Below are 26,442 nucleotides of genomic sequence, written 5' to 3'. Positions count from 1 at the left end.
CCTAAAAGTCATATTTCTTAAGGAAGATATCAGAAAGTCACAAGTAAGCAACATGACATTGAGATTATTTAAAGAAAGGTACCCTTGTCTGGGCTGATGCTGGGAAAGATTGAAGGCAGGAGAGGACGACAGAGGATGAGATGGTTGGATGGCTTCACTGACTCAATGGACATGAGTTTGAGCAAGCTCCAGGAGATGGTGAAGGACAGGGAAGCCTGGCATGCTGCAGTCTGTGGGGTCGCAAAGAGTCGGACTTAGCAACTGCTCAGCAATAACATTGGCTGGGCTGGCTTCAATGCATGATTTTGACCTGAGAAAATTTCAAGGCTTTAAAGAAAAGTTTCTTGAGGCCCAAGTTGATGTGGGTAGGTAAACCAGAGGAGGGTCTTCTTCTCCGGGGTACCCTAACCCACCATTGGACAAAGCCTCCCCTTCTCTCTTAAAGGCTCCAAAAGGTAGAATTCAGAAATTTTAGGAGTATGGAGGCAGACTTAGGATCATTATTGTTATGGCTGCTTCTGGAAAACAGTAAATTGCCTCCAGGGGTAGTGAGTTCCCCATTCATGAAAATGTGTAAGCCAGCTAGCCAGCCAGTTGGCAGGAATACATAGATTCCTGCACTGAAGCAATCAGATTCCTTCTGAGGTCAGTTACATAGTCAGGACAAGTGTGGCTGGGCCCAGAGGGCAGGAGAAGGGAACTTCTGAAGAAACCCGGATGAAAGAGTTGCCCTGCGTGTATGAGCCAGGCATACTAGAGTCAGCAGGGAGGCTGTTTGTGGGTGGGTAGGGGAGGCCACCTGAAAGGGGAGTGGTTCCAGTCGGGGGAAGGAAATTAACAACCACAACGTTCAGCCCCATTTCTCTTTTTTTCTCTTGCATCTCTTGTTGGAAATATCAGGATGAAGTGAAATCATCTTGCGGCTTATTTGCTTAACCTTGGTCTAGTTGCGTCAGCAGGAGGGGGCACCTGGGTTAACTTGCTTGACCTTGACCTAGTCCTATTGTTGCCTCCTCTGGATAAGAATAACGTTGTGCTTGCTGTTGTTCAGTCACCAAGTTGTGTCTGACTCTTTGCGACCCCATAGACTGCAGCACGCCAGGCTTCCCTGTCCCTTACCATCTCCCAAAGCTTGCCCAAGTTCATGTCCATCAAGTCGGTGATGCCATCCAACCGTCTCATCCTCTGTTGTCCCCCATCTTCTCCTGGCTTTAATCTTTCCCAGCATCGGTGTCTTTTCCGATAAGTCGGCTCTTCAGGTGGACAAAGTATTGATGCTTCAGCTTCAGCATCAGTCCTTCCAAAGAGTATTCAGGGTTGATTTTCCTTAGGATTGACTCGTTTGATCTCCGTGCTTTCCCAGGGACTCTCAAGAGGCTTCTCCAGCACCACAGTTCAAAAGCATCAATTCTCTGGCACTCTGCCTTCTTTATGGTCCAATTCTCACATGTGTACATGACTACTGGAAAAACCATAGCTTTGACTACATGGACCTTGGTCGTGCTAGACTGTTTCAAATGCTCCCTCCCTGTTCTGACTAAGCAGAGAGAGAAAGCATCTGTTTCTTAAAGTTTACATGTGGAATTGTAAAACCACATATGGAATCTGTATGTAATGAGGCATTTAGATCGAGAACCATGACATTTCTAAACAGAATTTCTCTCCTTCTGTGAGACATAATTTTCCAATTTGCATATGCTGTATTACTTTGTAAATTCCACTCGAGTGTATCTGTAAGCCCCACTGCATAAGCACAGATGAAAAAAAAAACAAAACTCTGCTCCCAGAGCCAGCAGATCTGAGGTCTCAGTCACTTTCTTTTGCATTGACTACTTTCCAACTCTTTTTTTTTTTAATGTATTTGTTTACTTACGTTTGGCCATGCTAGGTCTTTCATTGCTGTTCGTGGGCTTTCTCTGATTGTGGAGAGTGGAGGGGGGCTACTCTAGCTGCGGTGCATAGTCCTCTCATTGCAGTGGCTTCTCAAGTTGCGGAGCACAGGCTTCAGCAGCTGTGGAGCATGGGCTCAGGAGTTGTGGCTCAATAGTCTGGTGTGCGGCCTTAGTTGCTCCGACAGCATGAACTCTTTCAGGCCAAGGATCAAACCCGTGTGGCCTGTATTGGCAGGCAGACTCTTATCCACTGTGCCACCAGGAACGTCCTCCATCTTATCATTGTAAGGACATTTAACATGACATTTATCCTCTTCACAAACGTTTGAGTGTACAATATGACATTGTTAACCGTGGGCATCATATTGTACAGATCTTTAGAGCTTGTTCATCTTGCTTAACTGAAACTTTATACCTATTCATTAATGACACTGAGTTTCCCCCACTCCCAGCCCCTGGCGACTACCCCAGTTCAACTCCATGCTTCAGAGTATACCTGTGTATGTCACCGGGCTACCTAGGTCATCCCTAGGCAGTTAAGGGGACAAGTCCTACTTCATTCTTACATGAAGTGAAGTGAAGTGACAGTCACTCAGTTGTGTCTGCCTCTTTGCGACTCCATGGATTATACAGTCCATGGAATTTTCCAGGCCAGAACACTGGAGGGGGTAGCCTGTCCCTTTTCCAGCAAATCTTCCTGACCAAAGAATCGAACCAGGGTCTCCTGCATTGCAGGCAGATTCTTTACCAACTGAGCTATCAGGGAAGCCCTCATTCTTCCAAACCAAAGGACAAGTGCTGGTGAGCTGCAGATCCCAGCCTCAGAGCCCACTGTCCTGTGCCCTAGTCCAAGCTCCGTCCCCGCACCTGTTACCTTTTACCCCCAAATAATTCACAAGACCTAAGGAGAGAGCTAGCTGACGTGGATGAAAGCTTTTAAATGCACTTTAAGACTTGCTCCGTCCCCTTCATTTTACCAGAAATTATGTGAGGGGATCGTAAAGAATCCTGATTGCTGAAGAATTAATGCTTTTGAACTGTGGTGCTGGAGAAGACTCTTTAGAGTCCATTGGACTGCAAGGAGATCCAACCAGTCAATCCTAAAGGAAATCAATCCTGAATATTCATTGGAAGGACTGATGCTGAAGCTGAAGCTCCAGTATTTTGGTTAACTGATGTGAAGAGTCAACTCACTGAGAAAGACCTAGATGCTGGGAAAGATTGAGGACAGGAGGAGAAGGGGGTTGAAGATGAGATGGTTAGATAACATCGCCTATTCAATGGACATGAGTTTGAGCAAACTTTGAGAGATCGCTGAGGACAGAGGAGCCTGGCATGCTACAGTCCGTGGGGTCTCAGAGAGTTGGACACAACTTAACGACTAAACAACAACAATGAATGTGGAGGGACACGGTCCATATGTTAAGACAGTCATAAACACTGCTAGGCATCTCCATTCATCACTTTATTCTGGACCCAAATGTCCTACAGGGTAGGTGGCTCCATCTCCGTTTTCTAAATGAAGAAGCTGAGGCTTGCAGAGGATCAAGGACTTGCTCAAGGTCATGGTGAGTTACACCTGTGGTGTCAGACGCACATGTCCTGGCACCAGGGCCCTGACAGATTCCCCAGCCAATTTCTAAGACCTTATACCTTGCACTGAACCAGTCTTTCTCAGCCTTAGCACTATGCACATTGGGGCTGGAAAATTCATTGTCATGGAATTTTAGTGTACACTCTAGGATGTTTTGCAGCTTACCAGACCTCACTCACTAGGTGACAGTTCACGCAACAAACATGTCTCCAAGCATGGCGAAACGTCCCCTGGGGAGAAAAATTGCCCCCAGTCGAGAATCACTGTCCTAAACAAGCATTACATATTGTTCAGTACTTGTGTTTGTTTGTTTTGCTAAAGAGTCGATGAATGGTTTTCACACTCTTTAGAAATCAAGTGAAAGTTGAACATAACATTTAGTTATTTCTCATTCCCTTTTCAGCGTCAGATTGTTTTTTCCCCTCCTTCTCATGGTAACTTTCAAGTTCTCATCTCTAAAATTAGACCTGTCACTTAAAATTATTTTGTGTAGCTGCCTTCCTCCAATAATTTGTCCTTTGCTCAAAAAAAAAAAAAAGACAGACTTGTGTTTTTGGTTTCTGTGCAAAGGTTCAGCCTCTCTGATGCTGCTTCCTCCCTGGAACCATCATTGAAGATGGAGACCTTTCCCAGGGTCCATGGGTCTCCATGACACAGGGGAGGCAGCTGACTGTTAGGAGAGGAAAGGAGTAGGAGGTAAGAACAGGGGTAGGGAGGGTGCAGTTCCTACCAAGTCCTTGGGGGGAGAATTTGACTGGGTTGCCAAACCTGAGACAAGAAAGCCATAGTTTTCTTGAACCTTCTGGAATCTTCTAGAATGTCAAGAATGACAGTGGAACACTCATCTCCCTTAGGTTACCCTTCCTTCTTTTGAATTTCTCCCTTCTTCAACAGAGAAGGACAATCATACCAACTCCTCCAGTCCTCAGTTTCCTCTTATGGAAAATGGAGATATATATTCTTTTTTTTTTTTTTTCACAGCTACCATGAGAATTGCATGATATCATGTGTGTTTGTGTTAGTTGCTCAGTTCATGTCCAACTCTTTGCTTCCCCATGGACTGTAGCCTCTGTCCATGGAATTCTTCAGGCAAGAATACTGGAGTGGGTTGCCATTCCCTTCTCCAGGGATCCTCCCGACCCAGGGATTGAACCCAGATCTCCCGCGTTGCAAGCAGATTCTTTATCATCTGAGCCACCAGGGAAGCCCGATGAAATTATGGACAGGGACTATCTCTGATGGTAACTGATGGGCGTCTGTTAGATCTCCCTTCCTCTTAGCTGGTATCAGCAAGACTGTTCCTAGCTGTGCTTTCTTCTTTCTCAATGCCACACACTTAAATTTTGCTGCTTCTGACATGCACCGTACTTGAGAAGCAAGACTCCCAATCTTGTCAGAATAAATGTAAAACATGAGTGGGGAGGCTCAGAGCGCAGGCTGGTAGGAAGCCACACAGGTCTGGTGACATTCATTCTAGATGTTCAGTTCAGTCGCTCAGTTGTGTCCGACTCTTTGTGACCCCATGAACACCAGGCCTCCTTGTCCATCACCAACTCCTGGAGTTTACCCAGACTTAATGTCCATTGAGTCAGTGATGCCATCCAACCGTCTTATCCTCTGTCATCCCCTTCTCCTCCTGCCCTCAGTCTTTCCCAGCATCAGAGTCATTTCAAATGAGTCATCTCTTTACATCAGGTGGCCAAAGTATTGGAGTTTCAGCTTTAGCATCAGTCCTTCCAATGAACATACAGGACTGACCTTCTTTAGGATGGACTGGTTGGATCTCCTTGCAGTCCAAGGACTCTGAAGAGTCTTCTCTAGCACCACAGTTCAAAAGCATCAATTCTTGGATGCTCAGCTTTCTTTATAGTCCAATTCTCACATCCATACGTGACTACTGGAAAAACCATAACTTTGACTAGATGGACCTTTGTTGGCAAAGTAATGTCTCTGCTTTTAAATATGCTTTCTAGGTTGGTCATAATTTTCCTTCCAAGGAGTAAGCATATTTTAATTTCATTGCTGCAGTCACCATCTGCAGTGATTTTGGAGCCCAAAGAAATAAAGTCTGCCACTGTTTCCACTGTTTCCCCATCTATTGGCCATGAAGTGATGGGACCGGATGCCATGATCTTCGTTTTCTGAATGTTGTACTTTAAGCCAACTTTTTCACTCTTGGCCTTTTACTGCCAGCATATTTGTCCACTCGGTGGGGGCCCAAGCATCACAGTGTTCCCGGGAAGCTAGTGTGCCCCTTGAACTCTTTACCTGTGTGACTGTTGTGGAACACATCCTTTCCCTGCAAGACTAGATCTGGGAGGGCAAGGACAGGCATGTTGTTCCCCACGGTAACACCTGTACCTAACAGAGTGTCAGAGATCCTGCACTCTGGATAAACAATGGAAAGGAAGGAAGACAAGGCTGGGAGAAGGAAGGGAGGGTGCGAGGCAGGAGAGCCTGAGACAGGTTTGTGACAAAGCATGACCCCCTCCCTTTCTGCCAGCCTGGAACCAGGCCATGTCAGTGTCCATCTCATTTATCTAAGCATCATTAGGAATTCTGAACCCCAAGTCGTACTCTGCACAACACTTCTCATCACGAGAACAGAAGCGTTATGAACAGGTTTCATTTCAAGGTTTCTTCCCAAATAAATTCCTAACTCAAATTAGAGGAATTAAATGTTCTGTTACCCTAATAACTGAGACCATCTCACTAGAAGAACTTGCTCTGTCCCCGTGACTGGAGAGAATGCTAAATGAGGGCCCTTCCAAGTGGCCGCCCCAGTGTGTGGTCCAGAATAGAAGTTCTAGATTCAACTGTGTATGTTGAGCTCTCAACATGAAACTTGCCAGCTTGGGAATGAGTTGCCATAACTGCTCGGTTCTTGTATCCCCTGATGCTGTATCCTGATGCTGTGAAAGTGCTGCACTCAATATGCCAGCAAATTCAGAAAACACAGCAGTGGCCTCAGGACTGGCAAAGGTCACTTTTCATTTAAATCCCAAAGAAAGGCAATGCCAAAGAATGTTCAAAATACTGCACAATTGCACTCATCTCACTCGCTAGCAAAGTAATGCTAAAAATCCTTCAAGCCAGGCTTCAACAGTACGTGAACCGTGAACTTCCAAATGTTCAAGCTGGATTTAGAAAAGCTAGAGGAACCAGAGATCAAATTGCCAATATCCACTGCATTGTTGAAAAAGCCAGAGAGTTCCAGAAAAACATCTACTTCTGCTTTATTGACTACACCAAAGCCTTTGACTGTGTGGATCACAACAAACTGTGGAAACTTCTTAAAGAGATGAGAATACTAGACCACCTTACCTGCCTCCTGAGAAATCTGAACGCAGGTCAAGAAGCAACAGTTAGAACCAGACATGGAACAATAGACAGGTTCCAAATCGGGAAAGGAGTACGTCAAGGCTGTATATTGTCACCCTGCTTATTTAACTTACATGCAGAGTACATTATGCAAAATTCCAGGCTAGATGAAGCACAAGCTGGAATCAGGATTGCCAGGAGAAGTATCAATCATCTCAGATATGCAGATGACACCACCCTTATGGCAGAAAGCGAAGAACTAAAGAGCCTCTTGATGAAAGTGTAAGAGGAAATGTTGGCTTAAAACTCAACATTCAGAAAACTAAGATCATGGCATCTGGTCCCATCACTTCATGGCAAATAGATGGGGACACAGTGGAAACAGTGAGAGACTTTATTTTTTGGGGCTCCAAAATCACTGCAGATGGTGACTGCAGCCATGAAATTAAAAGATGCTTGCTCCTTGGAAGAAAAACTATGACCAACCTAGACAGCATATTAAAAAGCAGAGACATTACCAACAAAGGTCTATCTAGTCAAAGCTATGGTTTTTCCAGTAGTCATGTATGGATGTGAGAGCTGGATTATAAAGAAAGCTGAGCACTGAAGAACTGATGCTTTTGAACTGTGGTGTTGGAGAAGACTCTTGAGAGTCCCTTGGACTGCAAGGAGATCCAACAAGTCCATCCTAAAGGAAATCAGTCCTGGGTGTTCATTAGAAGGACTGGTGCTGAAGCTGAAACTTCAATACTTTGGCCACCTGATGTGAAGAACTGACTCATTGGAAAAGACTCTGATGCTGGGAAAGATTGAAGGCTGGAGGAGACGGGGACGACAGAGGATGAGATAGTTGGATAGCATCACCGACTGAATGGAAATGAGTCTGAGTAAACTCCAGGAGTTGGCCATGGACGGGGAGGCGTGTCGTGCTGTAGTCCATGGGGTCGCAAAGAGTCAGACACAACTGAGCACCTGAAATGAACTGAACCTGAGCTCAGAGCCCAGCACAGCCCATGCAGTGGGAAGAACGCACTGCAGGAAGCACAGGCCCGGGTCTCTGTCCAGCTCTGGACTTGTCAGCTGTGTGTGGTCTTTGATCCTCTGGCAATGTCCCCTTCCAGGCTGTTGAGAGGTGAAAATGATTTGCATGTCATTTGCATGTTACACTTTGTCTCTAGAACACTTGTCCTAAGAAGGAGGGCTTTAGGGCATCAAAGGCAGGAGGTCAGGGAGGCCCAAATCCCCCTGCTGTGTCCCTTTCCCACCATCTCCTGCAAAGTCCCTTAAAGGTCTGTTACTGAGTCCAAGCTCACTCTGCGTGCCGCGTGACTGGCCAGCAAATCTGAGAGACTAGGTGTTGAGGCAAGGAAAACGACTGTTTGGAAAGCCAGCTGACCGAAAAGATGGCAGGCTAGCACCTCAAAATAACCACCTTGTCAGGGCCTGGTTACCAGGTTCTTTTATGAATCAGAAGTGGGGGGTGGGGAGCAGGTGAGGAAATAAGGTAAAAAGACGATTCAATCCTTGCAGAAGTCCCCTAGAATTGCTTCAGGCAGGGAAATGTGTTAGTTTCACTTTCTTACAGTCTTTCACAGGTGGGAGGCTCAGGTTCTCTCCCCCAGGCAGGCCATTGTGTACATTTATAATAACAAAAAAGAGTTAAAATCACAGAAGGAGATCCAGTGTAAATTTAAAAGTAACCCTTCCCAGTTACAGGACCATCCCACAGGGAGGAGGCTGGATGGAGGCAGATACAGAGATGCTTCCACCCTGGGCTTGCACACAACTGTCCCGTGTCCTCCTTTACCCAGGAGCGGTGGCGTCTCCACAAACAGATGGGAATCTTCCAGACTGATCCCCGCTGTTTGTTGTGCACCCGTTAGAGAAAGGATGCTTTAAGGAAACTTTCATTAAAAAGCTTTCACCACCACCCTGAAAGACAGAGTATGATTACCTTCTTTCAGAGAACAGAGATTCAGAGACGCGAAATCATTTGCCTCCAGACCCTCAGGGCACCAGAGGCAGCCCTGGGGTTGAAATCCTGCCTTGCCCGCCTCCCAGAATAGCAGCTCCTTCCACTCTACCATCTGCCTCAGTGGATGGAGACGATCAGGCAACCAGAGAGAGCCTGGTTGTGTTGGAGTGAGGTCAACACAAATCATAGTCCGTGGGAGGGTCCGCCGCGGGACACACTCCAGAATTCGTGTCTCCGTGCAGTTCAACGCCCTCAAACTGCCAGATCAAATAAACCTCAGCGGAAGCAGAGACAGAAGCAGTTACCGTCCGGCTCTGTAAGATGATGCAGGGAGAGAGAGATGGCTTCATGGAGGAAGCCAAATGAGACAGGCAGCTCGTGTGATGCGCAGACCCTCCCTATGGGGACAAAGCCAATCCTGCAGGTCCTCCTTGCTATGAGGAGTATGGGGAGACTGTTCAAAGGACCGATTTCTGCCTATCACTGCAGAAATGCATATAAGTACAAGAGGACCGGGGGCTTCCCAGGTGGCTCAGTGGTAAAGAACCCACCTGCTAATGCAGGAGACGAATGAGATGTGGGTTCGATCCCTGGGTGGGGAAGATCCCCTGGAGGAGGGCATGGCAACCCACTCCAGTATTCTTGCCTGGAGAGTCCCACAGACAGAGTAGCCTGGTGGGCTACATCCCATGGGGTTGCAAAGAGTTGGACTCAAGTGACTTAGCACGCACATAAGACAGGGCCACTTATAACCGTCCCTGTCGTGAACTGTGAACTCCCTGATGTTCAAGCTGGTTTTAGAAAAGGCAGAGGAACCAGAGATCAAATTGCCAACATCCGCTGGATCATGGAAAAAGCAAGAGAGTTCCACAAAAACATCTATTTCTGCTTTATTGACTATGCCAAAGCCTTTGACTGTGTGGATCACAATAAACTGTGGAAAATTCTGAAAGAGATGAGAATACCAGACCACCTGACCTGCCTCTTGAGAAATCTGTATGCAGGTCAGGAAGCAACAGTTAGAACTGGACATGGAACAACAGACTGGTTCCAAATAGGAAAAGGAGTACGTCAAGGCTGTATATTGTCACCCTGCTTCTTTAACTTATATGCACAGTACATCATGAGAAACGCTGGACTGGAAGAAGCACAAGGTAGAATCAAGATTGCTGGAAGAAATATCAATCACCTCAGATATGCAGATGACACCACCCTTATGGCAGAAAGTGAAGAGGAGCTAAAAAGCCTCTTGATGAAAGTGAAAGAGGAGAGTGAAAAAGTTGGCTTAAAGCTCAACATTCAGAAAACGAAGATCATGGCATCCAGTCCCATCATGTCATGGCAAATAGATGGGGAAATAGTGGAAACAGTGTCAGACTTTATTTTGGGGGCTCCAAAATCACTGCAGATGGTGATTGCAGCCATGAAATTAAAAGACGCTTCCTCCTTGGAAGAAAAGTTATGACCAACCTAGATAGTATATTCAAAAGCAGAAGGCTATGGTTTTTCCAGTGGTCATGTATGGATGTGAGAATTGGACTGTGAAGAAGGCTGAGCGCCGAAGAATTGATGCTTTTGAACTGTGGTGCTAGAGAAGACTCTTGAGAGTCCCTTGGACTGCAAGGAGATCCAACCAGTCCATTCTGAAGGAGATCAGCCCTGGGATTTCTTTGGAAGGAATGATGCTAAAGCTGAAGCTCCAGTACTTTGGCCACCTCATGAGAAGAGTTGACTCATTGGAAAAGACTCTGATGCTAGGAGGGATTGGGGGCAGGAGGAGAAGGGGACGACCAAGGATGAGATGGCTAGATGGCATCACGGACTCGATGGACATGAGTCTGAGTGAACTCCGGGAGATAGTGATGGACAGGGAGGCCTGGCGTGCTGCGATTCATGGGGTCGCAAAGAGTCGGACACGACTGAGCGACTGAACTGAACTGTGAGTCTGTAGTGTTCTGCACAGTGACTCTTCACTAACATTTAAACCCCTCAGGAGTGCCCAAGGCAGTGTTGCTCCAGGGAGAGTTGGAGGCAGGGAGGAAGCTGGGGCGGGAAGGGGCATGAGGGGCAGGAAGGAGTGTGGTGCCAGCTTCCATGGAGAACACAGATTACGTGAGATCAGAGACTGGATGCTTCTGACAGAGGAACAGGTAAGGGGGTGGGTTTCAGGGCTGATGCTGAGAATAACACAAACATCAGCCTCTACCTTTGCAGCGGAGTGTCAACTGGAAAAAAAAAAAAAAAGTCACAACCCCAAAGTAGAGTTGTTTTCTTTGGTGGAAAAGTTAAAGCCTCCAAACTTGGGAGGCAGCATCTCAGTAGCCATGAGAAAACTGTTCCAAGGAGGTGGGAGGTGGAGTCAGGCTATATACAAGTTTGCAACAAAGGGAGCAGGCAGTCCGAACATCAAAGATTATGGTGAGGTAAGGAAAATCAGATATCACGTTTATGAATTTCGTGTTCTTCCACTTATGGGGAGACAAAAGCCTCTGGGCTCACTGAATTCACTCCTTTCATATGCACCTCAGTTATCTGGGGCCGATTCCTGTTTCTTGATTGCTTACATCCTCAATTCCCTATTCACCTTACAGAATGGTAGACTCAGTGGATGGCTGCTTCTTGCATTCCCCAGAGTTCCTCAGCAATCACCATCATAGCGAGTGATGGTATCTGCTGGATCGCTGGCACTGTGTTCCCTTTTGGGAGCCCTCATTCCCGTTTACGAAATCGCTGATGGTTGTGACCTTTCTTGCCCATGGATATGGCTGGAAATATTTCATTTCACAAGTTCAACTGGGCATGGTCGGAGAGACCACTGACTGTTGAAAAATCCATGAGTTTGGGTGAAGATTAAGAAAGGCTCTAAACTGCTCTGATCCAACCCTGAAGATGTGCTGGGGATCACAGTCACCTTCAACATATAAACAAATCCAGTGGAAACTGAGGCTTTTGGGAAAATTTTGGCTTCTGTCATGGCCCTAGGAGCTCTAGGAATTAATGCATTTATCAGGAGTCACTTCTCTACCCTATGGATGTGACAGCAAAGATACAGTCTAAAATTCTAATTTATCAGCTCACTCAAATGAGAGGCAGACACAAACAGGAGTGTCTGTCTTTTATGTGAACATTAAAACCCATTTTTGCCACCAGATGTATCAGTGCCCACAAGCTCAGATAATTATGTGCAGTCGTTTTTACCGGAGTCTGTGTGTGTGTGCTTGATCAGGTCCAACTCTTTGTGACCCCATGGACTGCAGCCTGCCAGACTCCTCTATCCATGGGATCTCCCAGGCAAGAAAACTGGGGTGGGTTGCCATTTCCTCCTCCAGAGAGTCTCTAGATGTGTGTGGTTTTCTATCATTCTGCAAACTGTTGCTTTTCAAGGAAATGGCTGGGATTGACGGAACACAAATGATTTATGTTCAGCCTTTTGATCCAAAAGTTTGGATCAATGAATAGTGACCGTCCTTACCCAGTTCCTAACATCTCCCAGGAAGGGTGTGTGGTTATCCTCTTTTGACCAAGGAGAAGAAGGAATCTCAGCTGGACAGAGAAAATTGTCTGAGGTCGCACAGGTAGTTCAGGATGGAGCCAGGTCTCCAAACTCCAAATCACTGAATTTCTGATGCCCTGTCAGTGTCTGATGTCATGTGAGTGTCTGTTAAGGTAAGATTTGACCTCCTGTGGCAGAAACCTCAACAGCAACCTAAACAATAGGCCTTCTCTCTCATGAAGAAAATTGAAAGGGCTGGTACACTAGCCCCAGGACCACATACCATGGTTTGCAGAAGGCAGCCCTGGTTTATGGCTGATGTCCTAGAAACATTATTAACACCCTCCAAAGTGCCAAGGTTTGGATAATAAACTATAAAATCACCCCTAGTGAGTATGGACACAGTCTCCTTCTAACTTCCTGCTCCAGCATCTGAACAGGTGGCTTTCATCCCATAAGAGTTCTATGTATAGTTATTCAGCTTGAGAGTTGTGGAACTCATAGGAGCTTCATTCACGTTGTATCCATTATAGATTTAGTTTGACAATTTTCCAAAAGATGATAGTAAAATGTCTTGTGGATCAGACACTGTCTCTTATTCTCAGAATGTTACCTTGGGGGCTAAAAGCAGTGCTGTCCCAAGAGGGGTGCTGAAGCTGCAGCCATCACATTCACCATCCTGAGAGCAGAAAAGAGGAAGGGCAAAAATGGAATCACACCTCTTTGGTGAAAACCTACTTTTAAGGAGAATTCCTGGAAACCCCACCAAGATTTTTATTCTTATCTCATTGCCACACTTAGCTAAGCACATGTTGCTCCCAGTAATGTAGACATTCTTTTAGTAATGAGAGAAGGAAAAAATAAGTTGTTACCTTGGCTCATAGCCCCACTTTATCCCTCTGGACTTAGCAGCAAATCTCAGAGACCATCTTGTATCTGAATTTAGTTTAGGGAACAGATACCTTTCACTGACCCTTCTGCCTTCTTTGTCTCTCCTGCTTTATAGATTTGGTTCTACACCAACAGTATCTTTGGAAAAGCTGGAATCACTCCAGAAAAGATCCCATACATCACCTTGAGCACAGGTGGCATTGAGACTCTGGCTTCCATCTTCTCTGTAAGTAAACCAAGGGTTATTCCTGCGAACATCATGGGGTTTAAACAGCACTGTGGGAACCCCCAGGGGATAAGCCAGCATATCTTTAAAGGAATATTCCTTTTGTCACTCCCAAGGTATCTGAATTTGGGGAGTTTATCATGCAGTTATCACTGATGTTTCAGCCATCTAGAGAACATTCTTATCTATATCTTGTTTCCTTATTGTCTTCTTTTTAATAAGTAACTCCTTTCTTTGAACTCTTACCTAGTACCAAATGACACACTGTGATGGGCACCCTGAGAAGAGGGCCATAGCTCCCTGGGAGGCCAGATTAGAGTCTGTACAAACCTAAGTTCTGTTACCATGACTTTAAAACCATCAGCTATCATCACCACCCCCAAACATGTAGGAGTTTGCCAGGCAAAGAAAGGAGAAAGGACACTTCAGTCCATCAGTTCAAGAGGGAAGCTTTAATGATAAGCCACAATGTTCAACAGAAGACATAGAGCTCATCACTCTTTCTCAACTTGAATGTGTAAAATAAACATTGAGGGGAAAATAAAACCTTAGGGGTTTCAGAATCTAGCAGCAATTGCACAGGTTTTGCAATCAGACCAAACCAGAATTGAATCCTGGCTCTGGAACTTCTTGACTGTGTGGCGTTAGACAATGCATTCCACCTCTCTGTTCTTCAGTTTCCCCCTTTACAAGCTATTCCTTTCTCTTCTACCTTGACCTTCATGAAGTAGCTCATTTATTTCCACTTGTGCTCACTGATTTGCGCTGCCAAGATTGATGCCAGTGCCAACAGGCAGAGGCTTCTAATTGTATTCCTGCCTCATTTTCGAAAGAACAGTTTAATTTGCTCCTTGCTCTTAATGGAGCATTCTAACAAGATGCTTTTAAAAACGCATGTCATGAAATTGTTGAGACCCAATGCTTGTCCCCTTTCTCCACTCACGGTCTTTTTGTTAGGAAAACATATCTTGATGTTTCACAACCTGGAAGTTTTGCAAAATTCTTGTGTCAATTTACAGACTGCACGCAATTATCATTAGTAATTTTTACACTGATCAGCAAGAAAGCACAGTCAGCCTGGAATGAAAGTGATGGGGAAATTACAGGGTTTGTTTCTTGAGGGTTTTTGTGTATTTTGTTGCTATAAGAAATCAACATGAGCTCATTAGAGTAAATTCATAAAATACAGAAAATAGAAACAAAGAACAAATACCTGCAATCATACTGCCCAGGTAAGTTTGGCAAAATTTCTTTTGTTCTCTAGACATAGACAGCTGTATTAATCTTACTCAGTATAATGCTATCTTTAGCTCAAAATTGCTAATTATTAGAGAGATGCAAATCAAAATTACAATGAGGTATCATTTCACACCAATCAGAATGATCATCATTAAAAAGTCTAAAAATAACAATTGCTGGAAAGGGTATGGAGAAAAAGGAACCTTCCTACACTGTTAACGAGAATGCAAATTGTTGCAGCCACTGTGAAGAACAGTATGGAGTTTCCTTAAAAAGCTAAAATTGGAGTTGCCTATGATCCAGCAACCCACTGCTGAACATATATTCAGAGAAAACTGTAATTCAAAAAGATACATGCACCCCAGTGTTGGTAGCAGCACTGTTAACAGTAGCCAGGACATAGAACCAACCTAAATGTCCATCCACATAGGAATGGATAAAGAAGATGTGGTGTATATATATACACAATGGAATATTAGTTGGGCATAAAAAAGAATGAAATAATGCCATTTGTGGCAACATGGATGGGCCTAGAGATTATCACACTAAGTGAAGTAAGTCAGGCAAATATCATTGATATCACTTATATGTGGAGTCTAAAATATGACACAAATTAACTAATTTAAAACAGACTCACAGGCATAGAAAACAAATTTATGGTTTCCAAAGGGGAAAGGTGTAGGGGGAGAGACAAAGTAGGAGTTTAGGAATAGAAGATACACACTGATATATATAAAATAAACAATAGTCCTACTGTATAGCACAGGGAACTATATTCAACATCCTGTAATAGCCTATGATGGAAAAGAGTATGAAAAAGTGTACATATATATAAATATATACATATAAATGATTCACTTTGCTATATACCACAAACTAACACAAACTGTAAATCAACTATAATTTTAAAACTCCTATCTTTAGACTAATTTTAATTCTGCTTTTTGTTCACCTAAACTTATGTCCAAATAATTTTCCATTTTATTATTTATTATTTGAGTAAATTTTTATTGATGGTGATGGTTTAGTCACCAAGTCTTATCCGACTCTTGTGACCCCATGGACTATAGCCTGCCAGGCTCCTCTTTCCATGGGATTTCCCAGGCAAGAATACTGGAGTGGGTTGCTGTTTCCTTCTCCAGGAGATCTTCCCAACCCAGGGATCAAACCCAGGTCTCCTGCATTGCAGGCGATTCTTTATTGACTGAGCCACCAGGGAAATTTTTATTGAAGTATGACACATATACAGAAAAAGTACACAGATTGTTGCGCCCTCTGAATTAACACTAGTTGTGAAAGCTGTATCATTCTTCAAGAATTGGCTGTTAACCAGTATCCTTAACTGCTGTCTATGGGGTGAGGTTGTTGAGTGTCTCTGCTCAAACAGCAGAGCCATGCTGCCCAGAATCTGATCCCACCTCCACCCCTTTTAAACTGCATGACCCCAGTGAGATATTCAACAGCTTTGTGACTCAGTTTCCCCATTTCTATAGTAAGGACACCATCCCCGCCTCATAGGGAAGGAATGAGGGTTAAACAAGTGCGCACATGCTTAGGGATGCACATAGTGCCTGGCACGTGATGTAACTCAGCGAGTGTGAACTAGTCTAGTTCTGGCTAGGTAGGTTCCCATTGTTTGTCACTTTAAAGAAGGCTGTGGTGGACATTCTTGCAGAGAGCAGGACTTTTCAGGGTCTCTCGCAATCTTTCCATAGCTGAGGAAGCCAGTTCAGTTCAGTTCATTCGCTCAGTCGTGTCCAGCTCTTTGCGACCCTGTGGACTGCAGCACACCAGGCTTCCCTGTCCATCACCAACTCCCGGAGCTTGTTCAAACTCATGTCCATCGAGTCGGTGATGCCATCCAACCATCTGAGGAAGCCAAGACCAGAAGAAATGACTTAGGATCCCAGGATCCCACAGCAGTAGGTCAGAACCTGAGGGCGTGGGGAGCACTAACATCTAAGGCCTCTCTCTTCCCAAGACCCTGAGTGCTTTACCTGAGGTCTCAGGAAGGTACACGTCAATCCTGGCAGTCCAGTGACTGTTCAAAAAAGGAGCCAACAGAGGGCGTGGTGATGCTTCCAGCCTCCGTCTCTCTGATCCCTGGCTTCTGGTGCCCACTCTCTGGCTGGCAGAGCATCCTTAGTAGAGCCGACAGCCTTTGATGAAGTCCTTCTTATGAGAAGTAGTCCCAGGAAGGAGGAAAATGACTTTGCCCTCCTGAGAGAAAGAGAGGACTTTTCTAAGAGCAGAGCTAGGGGCTCTGAGGAGTCTGAAGAGTCTGCCCACTTCTCCAAGTTTGGACTTTGATGGGCCACAGTCATGTGGATCTTGGACATTCCAGAGGTGCGGGCATCTCGGTGAGGGCCCAGAGAAGGGACGTTGGCTTCATAGTGTTGGTGGTGCATGTCTGCGTGCTGAGTCACTTCAGCTGTGTCTGACTGTAGCCCACCAGGCTCCTCTGTCCAAGGGATCCTCCAGGCAAGAACACTGGAGTGGGTTGCCATGCCCTCCTCCAGGGGATCTTCCCGACCCAGGGGCTGAACCCAGATGTGCTACATCTCCTGAATTAGCAGGCGGGTTCTTCCACTAGCAGCACCTGGGAAGCCCAGGTGTTGGTGAAAGTGAAAGTCGCTCAGTCGTGTTCGACTGTTTGCCACCCCATGGATTTCCACAGTCCATGGAATTCTCCAAGCCAGAATACTGGAGTGGGTAGCCTTTTCCTTCTCCAGGGGATCTTCCCAACCCAGGGATTGAACCCAGGTCTCCTGCTTTGCAGGTGGATTCTTTACCAGCTGAGCCACATGGGAAGCCCAAGAATGCTGGAGTGGGGAGCCTATCCCTTCTCCAGGGGATCTTCCCGACCCAGGAATCAAACCGGGGTCTCCTGCATTGCAGGCGGATTCTTTACCAACTGAGCTATCAGGGAAGCCCCAGGTGTCGGTGGACTTACTCATTCGTGAGTTCATCCATGCTATAAGCAGTTTATATCATGCTTGTGCTTCAGAGTCACCAGTAACATTATTGTGAGCTAAGGAGAAAGACATAGAAACAGACATGTGCCATGTGTAGCACTGGGATGAGCTCTCCTTTGAGTGATTCCAGGAGGACTTCCTGGAGGAGGGACCTAAGAGTCTGAGAGCTGAAGGGCCAGCGGGAGTTAGCCAGGTGAAGGGCAACCTGCCCCATGGCCTTGTGTCTAAGCTCCCAATCTGTGCTCCCTCCTAGTTTATCTTCTAGGAGAGTTGAAGATGCAGACTAGTTCATTGGAAGCAGTCCTAAAAATGGTAGCATTTACACTAATCCTTGGAAATATCATGAGATTAAATTCAGCATGAGGCTGGGAGTCTGTAATGAAACAATGTGTGGGGGGAGAAAGAGTTTGGGCTCTAGAGCCTGTGGCTCTGAATTCAAACCCTAATCATCTTTTTACCAGCTGAGTGGTTTGAAGGAAATTACCCAAGATCTCTGGATTTCTTTACTCATCTTTAAAATGGGTACATAACCATGCCCAGCCCTGGAAGGCAGAATATCGACTCCCCAAGTGTCTACTTCCTAATTCCCGGAAACACACATAGGCTATTTTACATGGCAAAAGAGGTTTTGCAAATGTGATTAAGTCAAAGGTTTAGGATGGGGAGGTTATCCTGGATTATCCGGCAGGTCCAGGGTAATCACAGGCGTCCTTATAAGAGAAGCAGGAGAGCTGTAATCAGAGAAGGAAATACGATAGTGTAGCGCAGGTGGTGTAATGTTGACTCTGAAGATGGTGGGAGGGGCCGCAAGCCAAGGAGTGCAGGCGGCCTTGAGAAGCTGGGAAAGGTGAGGAACAGATCCAGAAGGGACACAGCCCTGCCGACAACTGACTTTTTAAAAAATAATTTTATTTATCTGTTTATTTCTGACTGTGCTGGTTCTTCGTTGCTGTCGACAGGCTTTTTCTCTAGTTGCAAAGAGCAGGGGCTACTTGTTTCAGTGCCAGTATTTCTCCGGAGAAGGCAATGGCACCCCACACCAGTACTCTTGCCTGGAAAATGCCATGGATGGAGGAGCCTGGTAGGCTGAGTCCATGGGGTTGCACAGAGTCAGACACGACTGAGCGACTTCACTTTCACTTTTCACTTTCATGCATTGGAGAAGGAAATGGCAACCCACTCCAGAGTTCTTGCCTGGAGAATCCCAGGGACAGCAGAGCCTGGTGGGCTGCTGTCTATGGGGTCGCACAGAGTTGGACACAACTGAAGTGACTTAGCAGCAGCAGCTTCTCATTGTGGTGGCTTCTTTTGTTGTGAAGCACAGGCTCTAGAGCACACAGGCTTCAGTAGTTGAGGCACCTGGGCTCAAAAGTTGATGTTCCCAGGCTCTAGAAAGTGAAGTTGCTCAGTCGTGTCCAACTCTTTGCAACCCCATGGACCATAGCCTACCAGGCTTCTCTGTCCATGGAATTTTCCAGGCAAGAGTACTGGAGTGGGTTGCTATTACCTTCTCCAGGGGATCTTCCTGACCCAGGGCTCGAACCCAGGTCTTCCTCATTGCAGGCGGACGCTTTACCATCTGAGCCACCAGGGCTCTAGAGCACAGCTCAATAGTCGTGGTGCATGGGCTTAGTTGCACTGCGGCACATGGGATCTTCCTGGCCTGGGGATCAAACCTGCAACAACCGACTTTCGCTCCATGAGACCTATTTTAGACTTGTGACCCCCAGAACTGTGAGAGACTAAATATATGTTTCATTTTTTTTTAATCCTCTGTCTAGACATACATTCACATTTTTATAGACAAGTGAATTCGCTCAGTCGTGTCTGACTCTTTGCGACCCCATGGACTGTAGCTTATCAGACCCCATGGACTGTAGCCTCCATCCATGGCATTTTCCCAGGCAAGAGTGCTGGAGTGGATTGCCATTTCCTTCTCCATAAATATATGTTTCTTTAAACCACTAAGTTTGTGGTAAATTTTTACAGTAGCCACAGAAAACTAATGCACCACCTTACAAAATTTGTCATAGAAACAAAACCCAAAGTACATGAAGGTCCACTGGGTGGTCCTGACAGTCAGTATTCAGGGCATCTTTTGCCCCTTCCCTGGTGGCTCACATGGTAAAGAATTGGCCTGCAATGTGGGAGACCCAGGTTTAATCCCTGGACCAGGAAGATCCCCTGGAGAAGGGAATGGCAACCCATTCCAGGGTTCTTGCCTGGAAAATTCCATGGACAGAGGAGCCTGGTAGGCTACAGTCCATGAGGCCACAAAGAGTCAGACATGACTGAGCGACTAACACTTGCCCCTTTCCAAGTTCTTATTACCTTCTTTCCAAATGTATACTTACTATTCCTCCAACCCTGGGCAGTAATTGCCTATCAAAAGGACTTGCCAAGTTTTTTTTTTTTATTCCTTCCTTCTCACTGAGATTTTTGACAGTCTATTAAAATGGCTTTGGGCCCTAAAATCACCAAGAAAGACATTTTTGTTCATTTGATCTGCAATTAATTTCAGCTCCTGGCATTGCCAGTCAGCTTGGGCAGCGGTAAATAACTGCCATCTTGCAGAAAGAGCTGGTTTTCCAAATTGCTCTTCTTGACCCAGCATTAACTCTCTGATGAGTGAAGGTCCACGGAGGGTCACTCAGGCCACGCAAGCCCGAGAGTCCACTGCCACGTGGCCGGCTTGTGGAATTCGACACATTCCATTGAGGGCTGCATTTTAAATCAGGGGAAACAGAATTCACATAAACCACTCTTACTGCTTCCTCAGTAAGCATTTGCAATTGTCAGGGAATGGATTATGTCATCGAGTTGAAGTTAAAAAGAAATCTACTGATTCCTGCATTCCAAGGCCAAATTTACCTGTTACTCCAGGTGTTTCTTGACTTCCTACTTTTACATTCCAGTCCCCTATAATGAAAAGGATATCTTTTTTGGGTGTTAGTTCTAAAAGGTCTTGTAGGTCTTCATAAAACCATTCAACTTCAGCTTCTTCAGCGTTACAGGTTGGGGCATAGACCTGGGTTACTGTGATATTGAATGGTTTGCCTTGGGGACGAACAGAGATCATTCTGTCATTTTTGAGATTGCATCCAAGTACTGCATTTTGGACTCTTTTGTTGACTATGATGGCTACTCCATTTCTTCTGAGGGATTCCTGCCCGCAGTAGTAGATATGATGGTCATCTGAGTTAAATTCACCCATTCCAGTCCATTTTAGTTCTCTGATTCCTAGAATGTTGACATCACCAGATGGTCAACACCGAAATCAGATCGATTATATTCTATGCAGCCAAAGATGGAGAAGCTCTATACAGTCAACAAAAACAAGACCAGGAGCCGACTGTGGCTCAGATCATGAACTCCTTATTACCAAATTCAGACTTAAATTGAAGAAAGTAGGGAAAACCGCTAGGCCATTCAGGTATGACCTAGATCAAATCCCTTATGATTATAGAGTGGAAGTGAGAAATAGATTTAAGGGCCTAGATCTGATAGATAGAGTGCCTGATGAACTATGGAATGAGGTTCGTGACATTGTACAGGAGACAGGGATCAAGACCATCCCCATGGAAAAGAAATGCAAAAAAGCCAAATGGCTGTCTGGGGAGGCTTTACAAATAGCTGTGAAAAGAAGAGAGGTGAAAAGCAAAGGAGAAAGGGAAAGATATAAGCGTCTGAATGCAGAATTCCAGAGAATAGCAAGAAGAGATTTAAAAAACCCTTCTTCAGCGATCAATGCAAAGAAATAGAGGAAAACAACAGAATGGGAAAGACTAGAGATCTCTTCGAGAAAATTAGAGATACCAAGGGAACATTTCATGCAAAGATGGGCTCGATAAAGGACAGAAATGGTCTGGACCTAACAGAAGCAGAAGATATTAAGAAGAGGTGGCAAGAATACATGGAAGAACTGTACAAAAAAGATCTTCATGACCCAGATAATCATGACGATGTGATCACTAATCTAGAGCCAGACATCTTGGAAAGTGAAGTCAAGTGGGCCTTAGAAAGCATCACTACGAACAAAGCTAGTGGAGGTGATGGAATTCCAATTGAGCTGTTTCAAATCCTGAAAGATGATGCTGTGAAAGTGCTACACTCATATGCCAGCAAATTTGGAAAACTCAGCCGTGGCCACAGGACTGGAAAAGGTCAGTTTTCATTCCAGTCCCAAAGAAAGGCAATGCCAAAGAATGCTCAGACTACTGCACAATTGCACTCATCTCACATGCTAGTAAAGTAATGCTTAAAATTCTCCAAGCCAGGCTTCAGCAATATGTGAACTGTGAACTCCCTGATGTTCAAGCTGGTTTTAGAAAAGGCAGAGGAACCAGAGATTAAATTGCCAACATCCGCTGGATAATGGAAAAGCAAGAGAGTTCCAGAAAAACATCTATTTCTGCTTTATTGACTATGCCAAAGCCTTTGACTGTGTGGATCACAATAAACTGTGGAAAATTCTGAAGGAGATGGGAATACCAGACCACGTAACCTGCCTCTTGAGAAATCTGTATGCAGGTCAGGAAGCAACAGTTAGAACTGGACATGGAACAACAGACTGGTTCCAAATAGGAAAAGGAGTATGTCAAGGCTGTATATTGTCACCCTGCTTATTTAACTTCTATGCAGAGTACATCATGAGAAACGCTGGACTGGAAGAAACACAAGCTGGAATCAAGATTGCCAGGAGAAATATCAATCACCTCAGATATGCAGATGACACCACCCTTATGGCAGAAAGTGAAGAGGAGCTAAAAAGCCTCTTGAGGAAAGTGAAAGAGGAGAGCAAAAAAGTTGGCTTAAAGCTCAACATTCAGAAAACGAAGATCATGGCATCCGGTCCCATCACTTCATGGCAAATAGATGGGGAAACAGTGGAAACAGTGATAGACTTAATTTTGGGGGGCTCCAAAATCACTGCAGATGGTGATTGCAGCCATGAAATTCAAAGACGCTTACTCCTTGGAAGAAAAGTTATGACCAACCTAGATAGTATATTCAAAAGCAGAGACGTTACTTTGCCAGCTAAGGTCCATCTAGTCAAGGCTATGGTTTTTCCAGTGGTCATGTATGGATGTGAGAGTTGAACTGTGAAGAAGGCTGAGCACCGAAAAATTGCTGCTTTTGAACTGTGGTGTTGGAGAAGACTCTTGAGAGTCCCTTGGACTGCAAGGAGATCCAACCAGTCCATTCTGAAGGAGATCAACCTTGGGATTTCTTTGGAAGGAATGATGCTAAAGCTGAAAGTCCACTACTTTGGCCACCTCATGAGAAGAGTTGACTCACTGGAAAAGACTCTGATGCTGGGAGGGATTAGGGACAGGAGGAAAAGGGGACGACCGAGGATGAGATGGCTGGATGACGTCACAGACTCGATGGACGTGAGTCTGAGTGAACTCCGGGAGATGGTGATGAACAGGGAGGCCTGGTGTGCTGCAATTCATGGGGTCGCAAAGAGTCGGACACGACTGAACTGAACTGAACTGATTTCCACCACCCGCTCTGCTTCCCAGCAAGTCTCACAATTTCATCATCGAAACCTTGCATGTTTCCTTCAGTCTCAAGCCCCAGATCAACTGCGTGTTAGAGGAGAGAGTGGGTGGAAGTGATGATGCAGTGTGATGTGGTCCCCAGGCCCTGTACTTACCAGCTGGGTGACCTTGGGCCCATTATTTAGCTTCTCTGGGCCCCAGTTTTCTCTTGGAGTAAGTGGTGGGGTGAGAACAAATCCTTATCTAAACAGGTTTATCCTGAGAATCATATAGTAATACACAGTGCTTGGCATGGAGCAGGCACTCAATAAATGTTCATTATCATTATAGTCTGAACTGTGTCCTCTGAAAATTCATATCATGCAGTTCTAACCCCTAGTACTTTAGAATGTGACCTGACTTCGAAAGAGGGTCATTTCGGATGTAACTGATGGAGCTCATACTGGAGCCAGGTAGACCCCTCATCCCGTGTGCAGGGAGCATGAGTTCGATCCCTGGTTGGAGAACAAAGGTCCCACATGCCACATGGCTGTAAAGTGAAAACAAAACAACATTGCCAGCAGAGGGAGCTTCCAGAAGGAAGGCCTGCATCAGTCAGACCCCAGCAGGAGAGGGCCGACCCCGCCCAGTGAACAGGAGGGACCGGAGGGCAGATTAACTTGGGATGGGCAGGTCTGTAGGGTTAGGGGACCACTCATCAGGACCCAGCAGCCGCAATGTGCTGGAAGGATGGGAACCAAGGGACCAGCACCTGGTCCCACTCCCTTCCTCCTTCTGATTTCTTACAGGAGCCGTATTTGCTGACACCCTGTGGAGGCAGAGGGCAAGGGGGCTGCTGATGTGATCTTGCTGGTGTTCCTCCAGGACATGTGGATCTGGAGAGGTGGGTGGAGGATGTCCAGAGTGGGCTTTGTGCAGGAGCAGGAGTGTGTCTGCAAGTTAAAGGGACAGCTCGGGGGGCCGGCAGGGCTAGAGAGAATGCAGCCAAGGGTGTCAAAGCAGGGTGTCTTGTTGCATTTTAGAAGGACCTCTCTGGCCACCATAAACAGATGTGGGCAGGGGTGGTGAGGACAGAAGCAGGGAGAGCATGAGGAGGCTTGAAGCTTTGCCCAGTGAATCATCAGACTGAAGGTGCTCTACAGCTGGCCAATCCTCCCAGACACGGGGAGACTCTTCCATTGATGAAGAATGATTCTGCAGTATTTCTGTGGGCCACAGCTTGGCAGGAAGAAACAACCCCCCACTTCTACTAAGACTAAATCCTCAGTTTATCTAACAAAGATTTCAGAAGCTTAACAGAGGAAGGGGCCTCATCAAACAAAATCAAATCACGCTTCTCATTTGGCCCCCAGGCTCCCTGGAAGATGGTTGCCCTGGGTGCCATCCAAGTGGGCAGCACCCACTAGAGCTGAGAAGTTAAAATTCTGGCTAAGCAGCCTTTCTGTATATCTGGCACATACATCATCATTCAAGAGGCACTGACGTAATCTACTGCCTGGTGAGAAGAATGCTTGTGGACATGGGGACCCTCGCATTCTGAGAGCTCCTCCTCACGGGAGGGAGCATTAGAAGGGGAGCCAGGAAGCAGGGTGCAGAGTCAGGGCCTGGCATCCTCAAGCAGGCGAGTAGTTTTGCACCGGGAGCCCATTTCTCCAAAGTATGCCTCCCACCTGGGAAGCCCCAGGGGCTTAGCGGTAAAGAATTCTCCTGCAACACAGGAGACGCAGGTTCAACCCCTGGGCCGGGAAGATCCCCTGGAGGAGGGCATGGCTACTCACTCCAGTATTCCTGCCTGGGAAATCCCATGGACAGAGGAGCCTGGAGGGCTACAGTCCATGGGGTTGCAAAGAGTCGGACACAGCTTAGCAATTAAACAACAATAACAAACCCTCCCACCCACTCCCAACTCTTGATACCTTTTATCAGGTGGCTCTGTTTCTGAGTTTGGCCCAGGACGTTCTCAGAAATCTGCCTGCTGAGTGCCTAAAGCTTTGTTTCCCACCAAACCTCTTCTGATTCCCTCCCCATCACTCCAGGAGCCTCCTTGGGCTCCCCCATATCTGAGTTTTCCCACAGCGTCCCCCATCCAAGGGAGAAAGGCAGGGGTCCCAGGCTCCAGATATGGGAGCACTGACTCCCACGTCTGCTGGCCAGTCTGTCTTTCTCAACTCCTTTATAAGCTATTTTTTTCCCATTTGCCCAAAGTTGAGAATGGTTTAAGTTATGATCATAAACCTCTTAAGATCCACATTTTACCTCCCCTTAGAAGCTACAGAAGCTCTGGCCTGAAGCCATTTCTAAAGTGACTCAAGAGGAGAAGGTCCTCCCAGGACTTGAAAACCTGGAAAAGCCTGGTCTGCTGGCAACCTCTGCTGTGATTCCAGTGGGTTCCCATCCAAGTCTGATCTTGCCCTTTGCTTGAAATGTCTCAAGACCACTTGAATTTATTATACTTAAGGATCATTTGACAACCCTGGGATAACAATCATTTTGAAAGTATCTTCTTCATTTCTCATACCTTTGGCCCAAACAGAGATACATGTCTCACACACATTCAACTTTGAAATAGAAATTTCCAAACAAAGGACTTCCCTTGTGGCTCAGCTGATAAAGAATCCACCTACAGTGTGGGAAGCCTGGGTTCGATCCCTGTGTTGGGAAAATCTCCTGGAGAAGAGAAAGGCAACCCACTCCAGTATTCTGGCCTGGAGAATTCTATGGACTATATAGTCCATGGGGTTGCAAAGAGTTGGACACGACTAGCGACTTTCATTTTTCCAAACAAAATTTATGTTTCAGTGAATTATTTTTAATGTGCAATTTAGAGAGAGCCTTTTTCAAGTAGAAAATGATTTCTGAGACCCTGTCTTCTGAACATGGACTTAAACTCACAGATAACCAAGGTCTCTGCTTCTTTTCAGACTGAGATTTGTAAAGGCAAAGATTAGGTTAGCACTTGCATATTTAAAACAGAAGTACTAGCAGTTAAAAGTAATATGGAAATTTGACATTTTTTCTCATGCAGTCTGTGCTGGCTTTCCTTTCTTGGCAAGAAAGCTGAGTCAGCAATAATAACAAACACATCCTGTGTTCCTTTCTCCCATCCTTCCATAACTAAAGCCTAACCAATAATCCAGCTTCTGTCTAGAGCATCACTAATTGTTGGTGTGGCAAGGGCTCCTCAGGGACCCCCACCATCCCCAAGTGTCAGGATCAAGGACAACCATTTGGGATACTGGGGTGCTGGCCTCTGTCTGGGAGGCATCTTTGTTCAGGTCATGTTCATGTGTGTGTGTGTGTGTGTGTGTGTGTGTGTGTGTGTGTGTGTGTGT

General features: G+C 45.8%; 1 protein-coding gene across 1 annotated transcript in view; it reads left to right on the top strand.

The window, feature by feature from the left end:
• Positions 1 to 26,442, top strand: part of SLC2A9 (solute carrier family 2 member 9) — a gene marked incomplete at its 3' end in the record, with an annotated part of 191,731 nt that overhangs the window by 109,980 nt on the left and 55,309 nt on the right. Inside the window, exon 8 of the mRNA XM_040238338.1 lies at positions 13,282 to 13,392. Coding sequence (XP_040094272.1) covers positions 13,282 to 13,392 — 111 coding nt within the window. The remainder of the gene's footprint in view (positions 1 to 13,281; positions 13,393 to 26,442) is intronic.

Source organism: Oryx dammah, unplaced genomic scaffold, assembly GCF_014754425.2.
Source record: "Oryx dammah isolate SB20612 unplaced genomic scaffold, SCBI_Odam_1.1 HiC_scaffold_3, whole genome shotgun sequence".
Classification (NCBI taxonomy): domain Eukaryota; kingdom Metazoa; phylum Chordata; class Mammalia; order Artiodactyla; family Bovidae; genus Oryx; species Oryx dammah.
This window is presented reverse-complemented; position numbering and strand designations above follow the sequence as displayed.